This window comes from Cyprinus carpio, chromosome B9, assembly GCF_018340385.1.
Source record: "Cyprinus carpio isolate SPL01 chromosome B9, ASM1834038v1, whole genome shotgun sequence".
NCBI classification, from domain to species: Eukaryota; Metazoa; Chordata; class Actinopteri; order Cypriniformes; family Cyprinidae; genus Cyprinus; species Cyprinus carpio.
This window is the reverse complement of record NC_056605.1, coordinates 21,350,492-21,372,505: the sequence shown is the minus strand read 5'-3', so window position 1 is coordinate 21,372,505 and position 22,014 is coordinate 21,350,492. Positions and strand designations below refer to the sequence as shown.

Below are 22,014 nucleotides of genomic sequence, written 5' to 3'. Positions count from 1 at the left end.
TCTAGATGAGGGTGTTTGCGCGCAGGTGACTGCATATAATGAGCTCAGATACGGAAAAAGACTGCACATCACTTTAGTTTCTTACGGATTACATAATCAGAGAACATTTGTTTTTGATTTGAATTTGTTCATTTAAAAGTAGACAAGCTTTCTATAGACATATTTCTCATGTCTTTGTGCCAAATATTCACTGAGTTTGTGACATGTAGAATGTTGCTCACGGAGAAATAGACGGCAGAAATTGCACCGTTTGTTTTATTTTGCAAAAGCACAATGTTTTGTTGTTATTGTCAGTGTACACATTTTATTTAAGGTTTCTCTGTGAATCAGGAAAAACTGAAAGTGAACGTGCTGGCGTGCAGTGGGTTAAAGACGCTGCATTCAATTTTATCTTTAGACGGTAAATTTAGATTTCAAATTCAATATTGATTATAGAACTGTTGAAATGATTTACTGTATGTAACGCAAATACTTTATAAGTAACTGCAATTAAATTACATAAAAATGGGCAGTAATCCCTTACTTTACTTTTTCAGTGGATAAGTCATTTAATTATTTATGAACTTAGTAACGCGTTACACCCAACACTGTATAGTAGTCAACATTTGAAGTGGATCAACAAAGTTCATTAAAGTTGTCCTAAAGACGCATTTTGATTTTAAGTTTCAGGACAACTTTGATGAAAGGTTTTGATCCACTTCAAATGTTGACTAATGTACTTGAAATAAACTAAAGAAACCACAGCTGATCATTAAAAAATGTCAGCAGTAGGGCTGGGCGATATCGCGTTCATTATCGCAGATAAATCGCCTTCGATAATGAACGCGATATTGCGTAGCTTGTCAGTGAACTACGACTCTGTCTATTAAATGCTGCTCCATATGAAAGCAGGTGATGGCGATTTATCGGTAATCAGGGAACCGGCTTTACTGACGAAATGCGCGTGACAATCACATGCGATATATCACCCAATCCTAGTCAGCAGACCAATTTCAGGATTTTCAGTGTCATATTTTTTGTTTATTTGAGAGCTCAATAGACTTTCATTCATTGTTCTTTTTTTATTCATTGCATCTTTCAATGCGTGTCACATGTCGCATGAGTCTTTCTGTACTATGGCGTTAAGTGTTTTTTTGTCTGTGTGAATAAGTGCAGCTGTGCATTCTCCCCACTTTCTCTATGTTTGTGCGTGTGTGTACCAAGGCCTCTATAGAGAGGCGTACAGCTCGGTACAATCCAGTGTGAATGATAGGGCCTGTCTCCTTAGCCACAGGCCAGAGGAAAGCAGAGAGGAGAGCACGCCCCTTATGCCAGTGTTCTATGGGTAAGATTATCACCAGGGGGCTGTGAATGCACGTCGTCCCATTGAGAACTCAACTCCTATCCTGAATAGGGAGGGAAACAATAGCACCTATTGTCAGCCTAGATGCATTTTCACTGTTGCGGCTTCAGCAGTATCTGTCTATCAGAAGAGCTGCTCCAGACTTTGCCATCCTCTCCATTCAAGCTCTGTGTGTAACTCTACCTTCATGAAACAGGACAGAGGGGTTGAGATCCTATCAGGACCAACTTTGTCTGGAGTTTAACTTTGGTTTTGGTTGGTTTTTCTTTGGATGTGGTGAGTAACCTTGCGTATTTTCTTAGCCAAACACGTTCTTTAGAAAGCGTATTCCTTGTTGCTGGAGGTGTAGCAATTTTTCGCTTCATGTTACCCTGAAATTGCTGTTCTGTTTGTGTCATGTTGTGAAATGCAGATTAGTATATATAAAGAACTGATACCCTGTGCGCAGCACTCACAAATGGTGCACCATGCATGTTTTATAGATGTGTGAACATTGTATTTTTCTTGTGACGGTCTGTTTTCTCAAGAACCACATAGTAAAGGATGTGGTTTGCAAGATCATTTATATTCAAATAAATCACAACACGCTATAGCTGACTGACGTCCAGAAGAAAGCACCTGCAAAACCCTGGAAAACATCTGTTAATAAGTTGATTAAAACTGTTGAGAACTGTATTCCTCATCACTGAATGGAAATGTATTTAATTATGCATCCCTTTTTATGATTAACATTTTGTATGAGAAACTATAACCTAGCTGTTCGGTCGTGATGTCCGTTTATTGGCTCTATACAAAAGGAACACTGTTAGTGCAAAGTAATGTTTGTGGATGAGAAAATTCTTCTTTACTCAAGAAGCAGAACATATTACCCAATATATTGGCTTGTTATTGTTTTGAGCAATGATGAATTTCTGAAGATCCTGATCTGTCTTTGCATGTTGCAGTGTTTTTAATAGAGCAAAGAAATCTTGTGATCTTTCATTTATCTATTCTCCCTTTTTCAGCTGTACGACAAGATAAACACCAAGTCTTCACCACAAATCAGGAATACTGCAAGTGACGCAGTTCAGAGAGCCAAAGAGGTGAGAGCAGGATACAGTTACAGAAAGATGCCTTTGTAGTTATCTTCAATATCTTAAAAAAAAAAAAAAAAAAAGTGAATGGAACAATGTTTAGATGGTTTGTCTTTTCTTATATCTTGGATGTGTTAATTCAGAAATGACTTTTTAAATACTTAAATATGATGAATAGAATGTTTGGTGTATGTTGTCATTTTTAACTGCTATTCTGTCTAGTCTGTGTTTGCATTTTAATACAGCTTATCAGGATGTTCAGAAAAGACTCACTGCATGATGTACTCACTCCTTTGCTTTTCTAGAAACAAAATTTCCTCACTGCATTGGTTTTTCACTTCTGCTCTGACTCGTTTAGTCCATACAATTTCTTTTGAATAATCAGTCATCTATAAAACAGGAAGTGCACTACTTTCATATCTGAAAGCTAATTACATGCAACAAAAACACATGGTATGTGTTGCTTTGTATGTAAATTTTGTTAACCAAAAAGTATTTTACAGATGATGGTTCCACAAATTGCAAAAAGCAAATCAGTTATAGTCGTTTTACTTTTACTTTGAGGTATTTATTTATGGTCATTAATTTCTCTTTTCTAAACTGTTTTTTTTTTGTTGTTGTTTGTTTGTTTGTTTGTTTTTTGTTTTTTTTGAGAGCAGGTGTTTGTGATTTTTATATAGTTTAACAGAAAGCCTCCAACAGAGGTCTGTTTTGTGCTCAGTGCTTTAAGAATTTGAAGCTCAGTGTATGATTTATGTGACATTTACAGATCCCTAGTGGTCTATTGCTTGTGTGAACACATGCCTGTTTTCTTCCTGGTGAATTAGTATGCATTTCAACCAGCTGCAGTTAGAAAGCTGCATTAACAAGTGAATGTGTTTGTTTGCTTTTACCTACTGAGTAGATTAGAAAAATACATAGAATAACAATAATAATAATAATGTGTGGTGTTGGACAAAGCAGCTCTTTTATCGCCTTTCATACGCAAGTGTGGCAGATTATCATTGAGAGCACAGACTGACACGACACTTCACAAGTTACATGAAAGTACATTTTCTGAGTGAAAATGCATTTAGTTTGGTGAGCTTATCAATCTGTATGTGTGATGCGTGACTGTCTGTGTGCTTGCCTCAATGTTGGCTGAAGCATTTTACTCTCTCTCTCTCTCTCTCTCTCTCTCTATGAAACTATCTCTCCTCTCTCTCTCTCTCTCTCTCTCTCTCTCTCTCTCTCTCTCTGTCTCTCTCTCTCTCTCTCTCTCTCTCTCTCTCTCTCTCTCTCTCTCTCTCTCTCTCTCATTTGCACAGAGACCAGTTCAAATTCTCACTAATAATACAAATAGACAGTGAATAGTTATGCTAATGGTTCTGTTTTGTCTTTAACAATCAATAAAAATATAGGCACAAACTATCCATTAATCCCAATTTCCAGTAACTTTGCAAGCATTTAAACAAAATTCCTTGCTGGCTCTAATGACTTAAAAGACATTGATCTAGCATTTCTCAAAAACAACTGATGTAGCAATCTATTTTAGAAATGTATGTTACTGATCTTATTGTAAAAGTTTTTTTTTTTTTTTGACCACATAATTTTTTTTATCAGGAAAACTCAAACTTCTGGTGAAACAACATGTTCTCTGGATAGTATACACGTCAAATTTCTCCATTTAGTCTGTGAAAATCCCGCCCCTCCTCAATCTGCAAGCTTGCATTCAGTTTTGAATGCAACCAAGACTACTTTCATTCCATCACGATTTGAAAAGTGATATTAAACTGCAGTTTCAAGTATTAATCCTCCACAAGTCAGTAAAATTTTTCTGGTTGTTTCACATTTACTTGAAGTTAGTAAATCAAAACTGAAAATGGCTTATTTTATAGCAGTTACGTCAACAGAAGCATTCTGAGTATTTTGAATACGTCAACAAATCCTAACTTGGTGCTTCAGATAAGCTTGATTGAACAAATGTGCTAAGTTCCCATAAAGAGGTGAAAGTATGTCATTTTGAATAGAGTATGCAGATGGTTTGAACTAAGTTAAAAATAGTCAGATTCAAACTAGTCTTCATGTTTGATTCTGGTCTCAAACTCCCTCAGGGTCCTCTTGGTCCTGACCCCTCTAAAAACAAGTCTGTCTCAGTCACAAGTCACATAACCTATACAGCTCAACCATTTCCTTTAGTATTGCACATCAAAAAGGAACTCAGGCCTGCTGGTGATTTAAAGAGCTGTGCTCTCGAATAACCCTCCTTGGCCTCTTGCTTGTGATCACTGGCAATGGTGAAATGCTTAAGGATTATCCTCTTTGTATTGCTTAGAGCCAGCGGGGCAGAAACTAACCCATCACCCATCACCATGCGGAGGTGGCATAGTGCCTAACTCTAAAAATTCATCCTTCGACTCTGCTGCTTCTTACACAGACTATATGTATCAAATGTTATAAAACTTTCCTGTGTGTGTCTCTCATGCTAAGACCTCCGCCGAAGATGGTTCGAGCACGGCTTTGAAACATCTGGAATATGTAAGCTGCAGACATTTTCCCAATCTTCTTTTTTTTACCACTTTTTTAGAACATGTGGAAATTCCTAGGATTCTCGTAAATGTCTGAGCTTTACATTTAGTGATTTTGACTGGCAGTGAGGGGCTGCCAGGTGGGTTTGACCATTGATTAGCGCTCATTAGAGATGATTAGTGTGGTTCAAAAGACGTCCAGGATCCGGTGCTCAGCAGCATTCAGCAGGGAGTTGTGACATATCTGCAGTACTGTGCCAAATCACCCCCTCCCACCTGACCCGTCCCACCCTGCCAATGGAAGGACCAAATGAGCCCAGACAGCAATGCTGATTGGTCACATGGGGTCTAAGGGTCATGCCAGAAATGTTTGCGTGTGTGTGTCTCTTCTGATATATGATGTGTGGGGTCTCAGCAGTCCAGCTCAAATCGTGTTGCAGTGTACGAAATTAAAAAGCAACATACTTACTTCCATTAAGAATTAAATACCGTGGAGATGACAGCCTGAGGAAAAGCCTGATGACTCTGTCTGTCTGTAGGTACTGGAGGAGATTTCATGCTACCCGGAGAATGCAGACGTTAAAGAACTGAGACGGATTTTAACCCAGCCCCATTTCATGGTGAGTCACAGAAGCACAGTGCTAGTTCTGTTGTTAAGCTCTTTACAGTACAACTTAAAGTCAACATGAAATCTAAATTAATCTTATTTACTTTCTTAATGCACCTCCTGGTCTTTTTGTTAATAATTAATTAGTACATGTTATTCCTTGTAATATTTAATCAAAATGTTATACCTTGTTTTTGCTCTGAAACATCTTTTTTATGCTGGCGTCACTTGTGTTGTCTATTTGATGAAATAGTAGCCAATAGACAAATATCTGTTTAGTCATTGTTTTACTTTGGCTCTGGAAACATTGAGGTACGAATTGCCCACTTTTCACCATCTAATTGACTCCCACGCTAACTTTTAGTGTACTGTTGGAAATGCACTTCAAAAGAAAACATTCAAAGTGTTTTTTTATTTTTTTATTAATACTTTCATTCAGCAACAACATAATAATCTGTCTAAAAATAACAGTAATGACATTCTAATTTTTTCAAAAACAAATGCTGTTCTGTTTAACTTTCTATTCATCAAAGCATCCTGAAAAAAAAAAAGGTATCATGGTTTTTCACAAAAGTATTGAGCAGCACAACTGTTTTCAACTGTTATAGAAGTAACTTCAGGGATCTCAAAGTGATCCTCATTATCATTGTAGTGTCCGACTGCACTGCTAACATCATGAAGTACAGTGAAACAACAAAAGTCGAGTCTTCAAGCTTGAGAAAATTTCTGTCAGCAAAACTATTTTTGAGAGCTTAATTAGAGCACTTTTATGTGTTGGATCTATTTATTCAGGACGTTGTCAGCAGTCTTGGTGTTTCACCATCTCAGACTTTGCATTGCTTTTCAGTAATCCTCTTCTGTAATCAATGAAATGTTTGTTAGTCATCTGTGTTCTTATCAGTGGGACAGACAACCGCATGACAGATGAAGCAGAGAGTTTGCCCTTCGCTCTATACTGACTGTTTGTCAATAAGGTTCATCTAGAGGCTTAGTTGATTAAAGATTCCACACTTTTTTTGGTATTTTATTTTCAGGGGTTGCATAGTGAGGAATAAAATCCTTGATCTTTCAAATAAAACAAAACTTTTTAACTTTCAAAATTAAACCTAAATAAAGACCATTTATTGAAACTTTAATATGACATAATTGTACATGTGAAAGTGAGGGTGAGAATCGTTTGTAAGATTAAAAGTAGAAAAATAGGAAAATCTGGTTCTTTAAAGTGTGGGAGTCAAATAATGTTGCATGGAACTGAGTGAAATTAATTAATATAGTCTATGGCATGATCCAGAATGCAAGGGACTTATTTGGGGGCTTTTTACATGATTTTTACTTCCACTTGAACTGGGGATTTACTACAGAACTGAGAGAAATAAAGAGGGAAGGGGTTAAAAAGGAGCTCATGCATGAGAAAATGAGACTGGGGTGATGTCAGCCTCACTAACTCTGAATGTCAGGTCAAGAGTGGAGGGATACAGGGCAGAAAAAAAACACATGAGAGGAGGGAGGTACCAGCAGGTACTAGCTGTTGAATTCCAGCATGACATTGCCCTTGCTGCTTTTCTCACACTCTCATAATTGCATACCAGATAGTAGTATGAGATGAGCTGAAGAGATAAATTTACCTAATGTTACTGAAATCTGTTACATTTGATTTTTAGGAAGGCAGACATCAGTCATAAAGCATGATAACAAACTAGATTTGTGCAATAATGTTCAAAAGTTTGGGGTCAGTAAGATATTTTTTTTTTTTTTTTTTTTTTTAAGACATTACTTTTAAACAGCAAGGATTTATTAAATTGATTTAAAAAGTGACAGTAAATACTTTTACATAGATTAAAAAAATATATATTTCTTTTGAGCTTTCTATTCATTAAATAATCTTTAAAAATATATCACTGTTGCCACAAAGATATTAAGCAGCACAACTGTTTTCAACATTGATAACAATAAAAAATGTTTCTTGAGCACCAAATCATCATGTTATAATGATTTCTTAAGGATCATGTGACACTGAAGACTTGAGTAATGGCTGCTGAAAACTCAGCTTTGCCATAACAGGAATATTACATTTTAAAATGTATTTAAATAGAAAACAGTTATTTTGAATTATAATCATATTTCAAGATATTATTTTTTTACTGTATTTTTGATCCTTATAAATACAGCCTTGGTGAGAATAAAAAAAATGTAAAATCTTACGGAAGCCAAACTTTTCCACAGTAGTGTAAACGTGAGGGTATTTGCACAGCTTGATGCCTTGATTGGTTACTAAAGCATTGTTCTGTCATTGCTAAGGTGATATGTATAAGTTTTTTGTGTGTGTGTGTGTGTGTGTGAAAATCTCACTCTTTATCACTCTTTTTCAGGCCTTACTTCAGACTCATGATGTTGTGGCACATGAGGTATACAGTGACGAGGCACTGAGGGTCACCCCACCCCCCACATCACCATATCTCAACGGAGACTCACCTGAGAGCACGAACGGAGACATGGACATAGAGAACGTTACACGAGTGCGCCTGGTCCAGTTCCAGAAAAACACGGACGAACCGATGGTATGAGTTCACACATGTCCTGTACATGTACACGCACATACACTGAACAAAAGTATAAACGCAACACTTTTGTTTTTGCCTCCATTTTTAATGAGCTGAACTTAAAGATCTAAGACTTTTTCTATGTACACAAAAGGCCTATTTCTCTCAAATATTGTTCACAAATCTTTCTAAATCTGTGTTAGTGAGCACTTCTCCTTTGCTGAGATAATCCATCCACCTCACAGGTGTGGCATATTAAGATGCTGATTAGACAGCATGATTATTGCACAGGTGTGCCTTAGGCTGGCCACAATAAAAGGCCACTCTAAAATGTGCAGTTTTATCACACAGCACAATGCCCCCCGGACCCCCCAATACAGTAAATCAGTACAGTAAGTACAGTACAGTGCACGTTTTAGAGTGACCTTTTATTGTGGCTACCTGTGCAATAATCATGCTGTCTAATCAGCATCTTGATATGCCAAACCTGTGAGGTGGATAGATTATCTCGGCAAAGGAGAAGTGCTCACTAACACAGATTTAGACAGATTTGTGAACAATATTTGAGAGAAATAGGCCTTTTGTGTACATTGAAAAAGTCTTAGATCTTTGAGTTCAGCTCATGAAAAATGGGTGCAAAAACAAAAGTGTTGCGTTTATAATTTTGTTCAGTGTATATAAGCCTAAAGACTGCATAGCATCAACATGACAATCAGTTTCTAGTGGTCGACTTTCAAAGTGTGCAGATGCAAGCTCTGCACATCAAATATCCTGTGTTGTGAGGCTTGGCACACATCTTGTCAACCTGATCTTATGTTGGTGTTGATTAAGCTCTCATAGTGGTTACATTTTATATCCACTTGTTAGTCAAACTTCCTGAAAGCTTCATTCTCACCGCTGTGGTTTTAAATGAGTTTGTGGGCACTGTTCCAGGGTATCACGTTGAAAATGAACGACTTGAACCATTGCATCGTGGCAAGAATAATGCATGGAGGAATGATCCACAGACAAGGTACATGCACCAGATGTTTTTTCCTTCAAAACTTCACCCAACACTGCTATATTGAGATCCACTAGCCTTCCTTCTATTCTGTATTTCTCCTGTATCTCCATAAACATATGATGAATTAATAGGAAAGAGATGCAACCCATTAATCTTCACAAAACCCCTCAACCCATATTCATATGTGGCAGGCTTGAGGGCTTGTGCCATCACCCGGTGATGGTCAGATTGCATAATCTCCTTTACCCACATGTCACACACATACCATCAACAACTATCTCCTACATGAATGCAAGCAGAACAAGCTTATAATAAATCTCATGCAGTTAATGTTGTCAAGTTTTCAATTTACGAAGGTTGTAAGACTAGTGATATATATTGACGCATTTAAAATGTTGTTTTTGTCACAAATTAGGAACTTTGCATGTTGGAGACGAGATCCGGGAGATCAACGGCATAAGTGTAGCAAATCAAACAGTGGAGCAGCTTCAGAAGATGCTTGTGAGTAGGAACTTGTGTATTTTCAGCTCAAAAGTTACGATTTTGTTACCATTTAATCACCCTCAAGTTGTATGAACTATAATTTTTATACTTTAATTGAGGTATCCTGCAAAATGTCCAGACTTACAGACCACAACCAGTAAAGTGCACTAACTGTACCAACTGTAAAGTGGAATGGGTGGAATGTGAGAGACATAAGCGTTACAGTGCAGCTACCTGTATCATGATTACAGTTAAATAAAACAAAAGACTCATCTAAAATGGCCAAATAACACTGATTTCATTTTAAAAATGGCCACAGACATTTATCACAATGCAGATTAACAGTCTACTTTTTCCATTCTGTGTACATTTCTGTTTTATTGTCTACTTTTTCCATTGTTCCTTGGAAAAAAAAGAATGATATAAGGATATATAAACATAATCCAGTAAAATCCTTTTTTAATAATTTGCTTTTTGTTTTTCTGTTGACAGCGGGAAATGAGAGGCAGCATCACCTTTAAGATTGTGCCAAGCTACCGCACACAGCAGTTGTCCTCTGAGGTAATGGACTTTGCACTGTTCTCTGCTCTATCTCTGCCAGTGTCCTCTCTCTGCAGTGCTGTGGTTTGCCTCCCTGGCCTGTTGTGGCCTTTTGTGGTGGGGTTTGATTGCCGTGGATTCTTGTGTGACTAACTGCCTGCCTGATGGCTGCGTGTTAATGCTTTTCTCCCCCAAAAGTCTCCATCCTGCTGGACCAAAAGGCCTAGCTCAGACACTACCGCACACCAATTTCACAACCAAGATACCGGAACCCTAGCTTACATATTACCAGTGTTGAGGGAAGTTTAGATCTACAATGTGAGAATGTTCATAGCCAGTGTTGCAGCAGTCTTCGCAATTTAAAAGTGAGTCTGTACCGTGCTGGTTACAGAAATACATTTTAAACAAATACAACAGTCCCCTGCCATATCACACTACTGAGAGGATGTTGAAATTAAAGTGGTCAGATTTCATTCAGAGTTCCTTCACACAGTAAATCTCTCAAGGAAGATGTTTACATTCTGTTGGCTCCCCCTTCTGGTGGGAAGCTGCAATGCGGTCTGGTGATCAAAACTTGTTTGTTTTGGTATCTGTAACATTACCATGCTTTTAAAATGTCTATTTAATAACTTTAGTCTGAAGCAAATCTTTTGGTTTCCTTACATGATGTCCCCAATTTCTTACCGCAGTGTTGGCTAGTGTCCGTTTGCTCTGCTATTTCGCTGACCTTTATATCTTATTACAGAAAGAATCCCCCTCCACCTCCAGACAGTCCCCTGCTAATGGCCATTCCAGCATTAACAGTTCTATCTTGGTAAGGATCCCAGGCAACTTCAAATAACGACCCCCTTCCCACCCCCAACAATCTCCTAATGTTGTTTGTGATTATTTCACCCCGTTCTTGCAGTCATACCCTCTTAATTTGCACCAAATGTTATTACATTTGTGTAATGTCTAGTTTTATGGTTTTGTTTTTCCAGTTTGTTTTTATATATTTCACTAGAATATTTTGACAATCTCAATATACACAAATGCAAAGACTGAACAAGACAGCGGCTAACATCCTTTGAACATAGTTTCCGTTATCTCAGTTCACAAATTGGTGTGCTCTGTTCTGCTGTAGCTCTCTCACTCCGACTGCCAGTGTGAATACAGTGTATGGTCCCAGGAACACTGTACAGTGGACGTGGGATCTACTATTATACTTTTTAATTCCTTTGTGTTAGCAGTGATGTATTGTGGCTGACAGCAAGCACAATGATTGGGACAAACTCAATGGAGGCATGCAAAGGATTCCTAGCATAAATAAAAAGCATGCATACTTCTAACAAAATGCAGTGAGATCTACATTAGCACTGCATTTTAACTAGGGGTGGGCGATAAAGAAGTTGACATGATAAATCAGTATATAAAATCAAATAATATCAGTTTTGATTATGGTGTTAGGTACTATATAATCGAGAATGGGACTCCGCTAAGCCCTGTCCCTTTTAGTTACTCTTATGCTGTCTAACTTTCCTACTAGTTAAGATTGCAAAAAGTTTTGGGAAGTGGAATTTATTTATTTAGAGATATGGATATATTCTTAAAAATATTCTAAGCAGAAAAAAAAGAATCAATAAAATACAAGTATTCATTTAAAATGTTTATTTAAATATTCAGATTGAATATAAACATACAATTTCATAAGAACTGTAATACACAATTATAATTAATAAATATTTATTGAATGATTTTATTGAAATATTCTTGCAACCAAATAAAAATTAATTTACAATAAGCTGCTTTTGATGCCTTTTCCTGCTTTTATACTTGTTTACATAATTATTTTTTCAGTAAAATTTAAAAACTCTGTAAATATATATTTTTAAAATTATATTTTCAATAAAATTTGAAATAACATTTGCTAATATCGCCTACCCCTGCTATAGACCCAGTGGGACCCACTTGGTGTTCTTCATAGAGGGGGTTAGTCTCCACCTCATGAACATGCTTGAATGGCGTGTGGTGCTGAAGCTGCTTGCTTGCTCCTTGCTTTCTTGTGTGTTGCTGTTCTGAGATTTACCCTCAACAGCCCTTCTTTTCTTTAACACATACATACACGCACAATTAAGTAACTTTTGTGGTCCTCCTTTGTGGAGTTAGCATTGCCCCCAGTGGTTTTAACCAGATTTTTTGGTATGTTTTGTTGAATGTATATTTCTTTTCATTGTTATCATTATTGATTGTTATTTAATTGTTTCATGAGTCTTGTCTTTCCTCTGTTAATGGTCAGTCTCTCCTTCACTGCTGGGCTTTGCTTTACAGGATTTGCCGTCAACCATCCAGCCGAAAGGACGCCAGGTGAATAGAGCATCCATCAGTCTTAGCATCCTCTATTGACTAGCACTTTTCCACACTGCTTTTGTGCTTGAGATTGAATGAATAAGTTATTGATTCACCGCTATTAACATCCTGCTTTCTCTATCAGTTTTTGTACTAACGCAATTCACCATTAGCTGCTCTACAGACAGACTTGGTTGTAGTGTTATTGCATTGCACTTACTTAACAACAAGAATGTAAATGCAAAGATATTATTATTTATGTTTTTTTTTTTAAGTTTACATAAATTAAGGGGATTATCATTTTAACATTAATTTTTATTCTTATAGATGGGTTATTCTATGCGTTGAACCAGTTGAGAAAATATCAAGAACATGCTTTAAAATTTGAATTAAATGTAACTACTTAGTAGCATTTTACCTTTATTCCATTTAAAAAATAACTGTTTATTAAATAAGTTGTTTTATTAATTACATTTTTTATTCATATTTAAGTAAAATTCTGTGTTGTGATGAGTATCCTCACAAACCGTAATTACACTAAAGATATGAAAAAGACCGTTTTCTCAAAAATACCCGTTTGAACCAACTTTTTTAGAAATCATATCAACTCCAAGAAAATTATTATTTAGACCCTGTTAGACTTTTAGCTTAGGTATAAAAAAGGGACATATTAGACTGGTGTGTCTGTCTTATCCTAACCCCATGCAGTCTTATGCTTTTCTACTTGCCCTGGGCTACAGAGTGGTGTGTGTTTCCTCTCACATCCCATCTAGATTACCCTGCAAATCAACAAAGCTGAGAACATGTGGAATCAGAAAGCCCATCACAATTTGTTCTTCTAATCTCTAGTCCTTGCCTTTAAGCATTGTGTCCTAATAGTATGAGAAGTAGAAAGGGAGACATACAATCAGCAGAGGGCGCCATCTGCCAGCACGGGTCCATCTGTGTTGGCTGAAGTGCATCACTGAGTGCTGGAAATTATCTGCTATGTTACAAGTGATGAGAACAGAGTGATATGACTGATATCTCCACCCTGCTTTGTTCCTTTTTATCAACCCATAACTTTTCGGAACGTTAGCATTTATAGCTGCATTCTTCATCTCACCAACCCCAATAACAGTGCCGTAATAATGCCGCCACAGTGCCGTGATATTGCATGATGTTTGTAATACTCTCATGCCCTAGATCTCCAGACCTCCAATCAAGGATAAATTTTCCATCAAGGTAAGATTTTACAAAATGAGCCCAATCTACTGCTCTGAAAAACTGTTGTGTAACCATTTAAGTCCAAATGTAGCAAGGACTCAGAAACAATCACATCACTAGTGCGATTCTTTGAAAATATAACGTTAAGCTCGATTTTTGCAATGTTTGTACTTAAAGGCCGCTTTCAGTCAATTCAATGTCATTTATTTTTAATCCAGGAGTCACACACCACTCTACCCTCAGACTGCAGTTCAGTTCTCAACTGCTCTAAATGTCCAGCAAGGACTCATAACTCACTCTCATGCATACTTGCATGCATGAACTGTTTGCCAACATGCTCAGTTGTCATACTGTGCTGCTTCAGCCAAGCATGCCTATCATCTCAACTGAAACCTGATCTCCACTTGTACCTTGACCTCCAGTTGCACCTTAACCTCCTCTTGTACCCTGACCTCCTTTCCTGTGTTGTGTCTGTGCCACTGTAGGGTTTTTCTGACTTCGACTGATTATGTGTTTTCTCAGATCTATGTACGGGCACAGTTCGAGTATGATCCGGTGAAAGATGACCTCATCCCCTGTAAAGAGGCAGGGATTCGCTTCAGAGTGGGTGACATAATACAGATTATCAACAAAGATGACCATAACTGGTGGCAAGGAAAGCTGGAAAACACCAAGAATGGCACAGCAGGACTGATTCCCTCACCTGAACTTCAGGAGTGGTGAGTTAGGTTCTTTCCTAGAGCAGAATGACCACTTCAGTCATTTCTTTTGTTTGTATGATGAAAACCAGAAGATTGTGATTGGCTGCTGCTGAGGGTAGAGGGAAAGAAGATACAGTACAATGCAAGTCGCTCACAATATGATTTAAAAGCACTCAAAGATGTGCTATCATCATGGCTAACAGATATGCTGCACACTAACCACATGTTCATCTAATTGTTTCTTTTGTTTGTTTTGTTCTAGGCGGGTGGCCTGTATAGCCATGGAGAAAACCAAGCAAGAACAGCAGGCAAGCTGTACTTGGTTTGGCAAGAAAAAAAAGCAGTACAAAGACAAATACCTAGCAAAGCACAACGCAGGTAGAGTTTCCGATGGGCTTTCTGCACCTTCCCTCTCTCTTCAGACAGACAATAGCTAGATTTTGGTCGATCAGCTCTTCCTTATTGGAGATCTAATTAGTAATCTTTATGTCCCCCGTAAGCAAGAGTAAAATCAAATCGAATTCTAACACTGATGTGGGCGTATGACATCACAAAAAATAGCAGCTCTCAGGAAGTGATAAACATTCACTTTTAAGAACTTTGCTCACTTTTTAGCAAATGATTGTCAAGATAAGTGTGTTAAACACAATAGGCTACTTCATAAAATGACTGCCTTTTCTACTTAGAAGTACATTGATATATAATATAAATCAGTGTATTATTCAACATTTATCTGATAGAATGTATAGGATCTTATAAAAATGTTTCATGCATTCTACCAGATAAATGTTGCAAATATTGCATTGTGCCATTAATCAAAATAAATACATTTTATTATAAAAATTGTACAGTATATAACATACATATATTGTTTTATATTATATATCAATTTATTTAGCTTATGGTATATGTATGCACTATATTCTGAAGTTTGGGGTCAGTAAGATAAAAAAAAGAGTTTTATTTGGCAAAATTCTATGGAATGTTAGAAAAGATTTCTAGTAAATCTTTTCCTAAAAGATGTGTTGTTTTATTTATTTATTTATTTTTATATATATATATATATATATATATATAAATACTTTAATTTAGAAATTTTTAATTTTATTTTAAATTTATAAAAATATTATTTTTAATTAATTATTTTTTACTTACTTTGTTAATAACTATTTAGTATTTATTTAACAACCTCTATGTATTTTTAAGTTTTGATTTGACATTTATTACAAGTATTGTAAATTGAAATTAAAATTACACACTTTTCAAAAAGAGAATTTAATGATGGTCTTTGAATAAATATCTACTTTTTAATTTTTTTTTTTTTACTATACAAAAATATTATTAATAAGGTTGGCACATTTAGATTAGTCCATTACTGACAAACATATCAAAGCAAAAAATAAAGTAATAAAAAAAGAGGCTCATACGAGATCCACTTTATAGAATGACCTGGCAAATTATTCTCTTTGTTGATGATCAAATGTTAGAATTGACTGACTGTTTGTTTGTTTTTAACACATCATTACTGTTGTCAGATACTCATATGATCAGAAGCACAAGAGAACACTGTTGTTGATGGCCATTGCTAACTCAGACCAGGAGGAACACTGTCAGGAAGAACGCATATGTGTCTCTTTTTTTACATCAGTGACAGTCTATAATTAGTATTATGTTTATATTAATTCCTGCTTTTCAGAGACAGCAGACTTTACCCTCATGGGATGGTTGTCAGCAGATGTTGCTAGAAACGTCTTCATTGAATGATTCAAACTGTAGTTTAGAGGCTGTAGGGAGTGTCTCTGTGTGTCTAGTGGTAGGTATGGGCAGGTAACAGGGCCCTGTGCTGTCTAGCTCAAATAACCCGAGGTCCTGACTGCAGCATTTCCACAAATAGCAGGGTGACTTGTGCCAATACATAGCCTAGTAGCTGTGTGTCTGATTCTGCCTGCTGTTCCCTGACCAAACAGTCCCTTAAGAGTCTTTCATTTTGCTTCAATTACCAAAGGGGCTCATTAAAGCCAGCCACAGTGGAAACCTGGGTCATTATCGCTGATGAGCACACCTGCATATATAAACCACTATACAACAAGTGTGTTTATGTGTGTGTTCTCACGGGGAATGAAAAGACCATAAGTGAGACGCCCATGTTTTCTGTAAGAGTGTATGGTTGCTGGTAAAGGACCAGGGGAGAGAAAACGTGTCTTTACTATGGGTAACTCATATGTCATGGATGAAATTCATGTGTTCATCATGTCTTCAGGTCTAAACCAACACACAACCTTCACTGAAGATGCACCTGTGTATGTGCTCTCGAATGTACTCCTCCTCCTTTCCTGTGACTGGATGCAAATTTTACAACCTCTATAGAAATCGATCCTGACACTATGAAAGGCAGCAATTACATGATCTGGTTAGAAGCATGGTGAACCCCACCGTTTTTAGAATCTTATATAAGCGAGTCATTTAGGTCCTGCGTTGATCTGCAGTACTAGCTGTCACAGGGTCAGGTTACTACCTTCGAACACACAGGATTTTAAAAGACGCCATCGTTCCTTCTTGTCAAGAACTCCCAAGTGCTGTGGAATAGTTTAAAGGTGAGCTTCCCAAAATGTGGATTTGTTAGTTCAGACTGTAGATACAGTGACGATTACTCCACTGAATCATAAAGCCAAGTATGTTCAAGTATGTCAATTCAAACTCTTCTAGCTACACAACCTTGATTTTTGCATTACTGCATTATGCAGTGTTTCTGTTTATAATGCAGGTACACTACCATTCAAAAGTTTGAGGTTAATTGAGTTTTTTTATTAATAAATATATATATATATATTATATATATATATATATATATATATATATATATATATATATATATATATATATATATATAACAAAGAAATTAATGCTTTTATCCAGAGAGGCACATTAAATTAATCAAAAGTGACAGTAAAACTTTTAATAATAGAAATATTTCTATTGCAAATAAATGTTTTTTAAGCTTGCTTTTTATAAAGGAATCCTATCATGGTTTATACAAAATTAAGCAGCACAACTGTTTTAAACATTAATAATATTAAGAAGTAATGATGCTGAAAAATCAGTTTTGACATCAAAGGAATAAATTGTGTTTTAGAATATATTAAAACAGAAAACAGTCATTTTAAATTGTTATAATATTTGTGACCCTGGACCACAAAACCAGTCTTAAGTCGCTGGAGTATATTTGTAGCAAGTAGCCAAAAATACATTGTATGGGTCAAAATTATAGATTTTTCTTTTATGCCAAAAAATCATTAGGATATTAAGTAAAGATCATTTTCCATGAAGATATTTTGTAAATTTACTACTGTAAATATATGAAAACGTAATTTTTGATTAGTAATATGTATTGCTAAGAACTTCATTTGGACAAATTTAAAAGCATTTTTTTTTTTTTCAATATTTTGATTTTTTTTTTTGCACCCTCAGGTTCTAGATTTTCAAATAGTTGTATCTCAGCCATATGTGGTCCTATCCTAACAAACCATACATCAATGGAAAAACTGACACTTAAGACTGGTTTTATGGTCCAGGGTCACATTTCACAATATTTTGGCTTTTACTGTATTTTTGATCAAATAAATGCAGCCTTGGTGAGCATCTTTAAAAAACATATAAAAACCTTACCGACCCTGAATCCCCAATTTTAAAAGGTGGTGCATGCTAAGAATTGCCTAGTGTTGCAATGTGTTTCGGTGAAATGTAATGATTAGCTTTGATTTATCATTGTACTAATGGCAAAGTAAATTTTTAAAATATTTTTGATATTATTATTTTATTACTGTTCCCCCTCAAAACTACACTCACTGGTGCATTTTTCTAGTATTGAGTTGGACCGCCTTTTGCCTTAATTCTTTGTGGCATAGATTCAGCTGTTGTCTTATGCGGTTAAGTTTGTCTACTAGTGTCATGGCAGTTGGTTTGAACAGTTATACTGAGAAATTAAAGTTGTTTCAATGTTTAGTTAACATTGTTTCAAAAATATGTTGGCCAAGCATTTAAATCTGCATTTTCCTACTTGCATCAAATGGTTCAGGCCTAAGGAGGCCTAACGGTAGATCTGATCAGATCTGGGCTGCTGGAATCACAGTGTTCTCTGAGCACCCAATCACTTAGGTGATCAAATAGGCTGTGTTGAGCACAGCTCTCTCAGCCATCAGCGGCGGGGAGCGCAGATCAGAGATAATCCCTCCAGAGCCCAGTGCCCCACTTTACTGAGGCTGATTTGAGCTCACTCAGCCAGTGAGGCTGGAAATGGGACTCTTTGGGGTATTGCAGCCTTTTTTTTTTTTTTAAGATCTCGTCCAAATTCCTCCAGGATTGTTTAATTGTCTAAACCTGTTTTGATTATGTGGGGTTTGTCTAAGGCAAGGAGCTTTGTTACCGTTGTGCTTTGGGCTTTTCCAGCTATAATGTGCATTTTCAGATCAGGTTAGGAAGGGAAATAGGAAGCATATGGTTGTGGATTTTCCAATAGGAAGCAGTTGGTAAGGACTTGTCCTTCACAAAGAGAATTTCATCTTTGCAAGACAAAAAAACAACATTGCACCAACAGGCCTATAAAGAAAATAGACCTCTATTTAAAGTGGTGTGTATCTACAGGCCAGGAAGTGCTTCTCTCAGTTATGTGTGAAAGCAGAAGGGGGTCAGTTGTGGCTTAGCAGTTTTGATGTCCTGTTAGCCCCTCGCTTTACTCTGTTCCATCCTAGTCATTTCAGCATTGACACACATCATCTAAATCCACGTTTAATTGTATCATTTAAAACCTACTAGATTGTTTGTTTTTATTTTGTCTCAGACAGGTTTGTTCACGCTGCTTGTTTTTCTAATAATGCACAGTTTGTGCTACATGAATGAAGAATAAACATCATGCAGAGAGATTTGCTATTACTTTTTGGAGTGATTGAACTTACAATTGTCACCTGGCAGATGAAAATTAAACAACAACAACAACAAAACAAACACAGAACATACACCACTGTTCAAAATCGAACAGTTCTTATAAATTGTAATATTTACAATATATTTTCTGCATTTTTTATCAAATAAATTTAGCCTTTGTGAGGATTAGAGACTTTTTTCAAAAACAAAATCTTACAGAGCCCAAATTTTGGAACTTTAATGTATCCATGCATAAACACTGAAGCAGGTAGGTTTGGTGGTGGACTCTTGAATTGTCCCTCTAAGAAAGCACCTAGCAACATTCTAGTAACCAAATAGCAAGAGCTGTAATGATAGAGCGATGGTAGAAATGTGTCAGCCAGTATACATTTTGCTTTGTTTATACTGTGGTAGACATGACTATCACTATCATTTGTTAAGAATAATAAGATCTGTTGATTTGTGTGACAAGTTCAGAAAAAAATAAAATAATAATAAAATAATATTATGTAGCTTTCATCTGCAAAGTTTTTAATTCACTGGATTATTTAAGAATAGGCATTACCTCATGATTATGTAATACATATTTACACATGTCATGATATGTAACGTTGCTGTAATAGAACATTACTCATACTGTGACCACAAATTATAATACTTTGGCAGATTATCAGAAAAACCTCTTTATTCCACAGTTTAATTGCAGCTTTCAGATTCCAGTCTTGATATGCAAGTGTATTGTGTATTGCTGTGAATGTCAGAGGCATGTTTCATTGTTCAGAGAAGCGCCCCATCCAGAGCAGCCCGAGCTTACGGATGGCCATCATGTCTCTGTGCTTCGAGCATCACAGCTTTGGGCGTGCTTGTTGTGTTTGTTTACTGATGTTCTGTTAACTGAGCCATAACTCAATGACCCCCCTCCCCTGTCCATTTTACATGCTGTCTATCTACCAATGGCCTCTGTGCATGTAAGTAACTGTGTTGCTGTTCCATACAGCCTCTGTGCTTAATTCTCTCTTTCTCTGTCTGTCTGTGTCTCCCTCAATGCCCTTGCTGTGGTGATTTTATTAACCCCGAAACCATCTTTGCCTATTAGCATCCTCCATTTTTCCTTAATCAACAGAACAAAGATATTTTTTTAACTGTGTGTTTGAATGTTTGTGTGGTATTCGTGGTTTACTTTGTTGTGTTGTGCTGTGTGTTTTTAGTTTATTTTTAAGTCTGTATTCTCTGAACCCTGTGCACCTATATCCACTGATCCACAGTACAACATGAGGCTTCTCTGTGTGCAAATCCATTAATCAACATCCTACATATATAGAGCTGCATACTCAAAGTCATGCGAAAGAGGTGCATGAATCATTTGAGGCATTTATTCAGAGAGGGAGTTGGAATCACATTTCACGTGGAAATGACATAGATGGCTCACATTCCCCACTGCCAAGTCAACTCACCGTCTCCTGCACACACCAGTGCTGTCTCCCCCAACACACCCCCACATGCACACTGCAGCCAGTTTTACTCATTATGCAACCGAAACACTGGTAGAAAAGGCTTAGTGATATAACTTTGTGGAAGTCCACAATAGCAACAAATGATACTTTGTCCTTTAGTGCAGTCATATTTTTTAGAGGAATCATTGTTTTAGCGCCTCAGACGTTTTCTTATTTTTATGCTAGCATTACTAGTGATAGTATCTATCTGTGAAAATTAACAGGTGTCTGTTTCATGCTGCTTTTTTTTCCATTCATAGTGACCAAAAAAATTGCAAAAAGTACTGTAAAAGTAGTCCATGCAACAATCATGGCTTTGTGTGATGACTGAAATCTAATTGATAATATTCTTCTTAATTCTCCTTTGCACATTCACTATAAATTATGTTGGATAAACATACTTCTGTTCAAAAGTTAGGAGGCCGTAAGATATGTTAGACTGATTTCTGAAGAAGTGGCAGCTAGAAATTCAGGTTTGCCATCAAAGGAATAAATTATATTTTAGACTGTATTAAAATAGAGAGCAGTCGTTTTAAATTGTTATAATTTTTCACAATTTTACTGTTTTACTTGTATACAAATACATGCAGCCTTGGTGAATATAAGACTTCTTTCAAAAACATTTTGAAAAATCTTACAGACCCCAAAAAACACAAAACGGTAAAATCAAACATTAAATACATTTAAGCGTAATTACGTTATAATGTACAGTGTTAATAAGTGTTGTTGAATTCATATTGTTTTTAAAGATGAACTGTGCATTAGATGATGGAAATGGTAATGTAAAAATAGAGCAAATGTGCATCCAAAATATCTCCATGTTTGACATCGGTGACAAGTTTGAATATGCAGAAATGCCAAGTGTGAGCGGCTAGGATGTGTTATCTGAGCTCAGCTTCTGTGCTGCATCTGAACACACTGCTGCAGTGGAGACTGAATGTCAGTCAGACACAGTATCAAATCCCCCAGCAGGCCTGTAGCATTACATAAGCAGCCAAAACATGCACAAAACACAAATTACCCAAAAAAAAATCCCCCTTTCCTTTGCAAGATTCCACATTTGTTTTTGACTTTAAAACTGTTTTTTTGTAGTCTAATGACAACAGCAAACCGTTTTTTAAAATTTAAGATCAATCCATCCCTACTATTAAATAACAATCTTGTGTGTTTTTTTTTAGTGTTTGATCAACTAGATCTGGTCACGTATGAGGAAGTAGTGAAGTTGCCAGCGTTCAAGAGGAAAACATTAGTTTTACTAGGTGTGTATGTAGACC

The 22,014-nt window shown here is 36.4% G+C and overlaps 1 protein-coding gene across 21 annotated transcripts in view; it reads left to right on the top strand.

Annotated features, from left to right (window-relative positions):
- The window catches only part of LOC109055356 (peripheral plasma membrane protein CASK), a 149,859-nt gene that overhangs the window by 124,339 nt on the left and 3,506 nt on the right, over positions 1-22,014 (top strand). For 4 of the 21 annotated variants that reach the window (XM_042731528.1, XM_042731524.1, XM_042731521.1 and 1 more), the window contains 11 exons: positions 2,347-2,424; positions 5,462-5,542; positions 7,899-8,087; positions 9,003-9,081; positions 9,488-9,573; positions 10,048-10,116; positions 10,841-10,909; positions 12,403-12,438; positions 14,149-14,345; positions 14,590-14,705; positions 21,919-21,999. In XM_042731528.1, coding sequence (XP_042587462.1) covers positions 2,347-2,424; positions 5,462-5,542; positions 7,899-8,087; positions 9,003-9,081; positions 9,488-9,573; positions 10,048-10,116; positions 10,841-10,909; positions 12,403-12,438; positions 14,149-14,345; positions 14,590-14,705; positions 21,919-21,999 — 1,081 coding nt within the window. Of the gene's footprint in view, positions 1-2,346; positions 2,425-4,884; positions 4,933-5,461; positions 5,543-7,898; positions 8,088-9,002; positions 9,082-9,487; positions 9,574-10,047; positions 10,117-10,840; positions 10,910-12,402; positions 12,439-13,605; positions 13,645-14,148; positions 14,346-14,589; positions 14,706-21,918; positions 22,000-22,014 lie in introns of all 21 variants that reach the window. The other 17 variants (XM_042731514.1, XM_042731515.1, XM_042731512.1 and 14 more) reach the window with 10 other exon arrangements.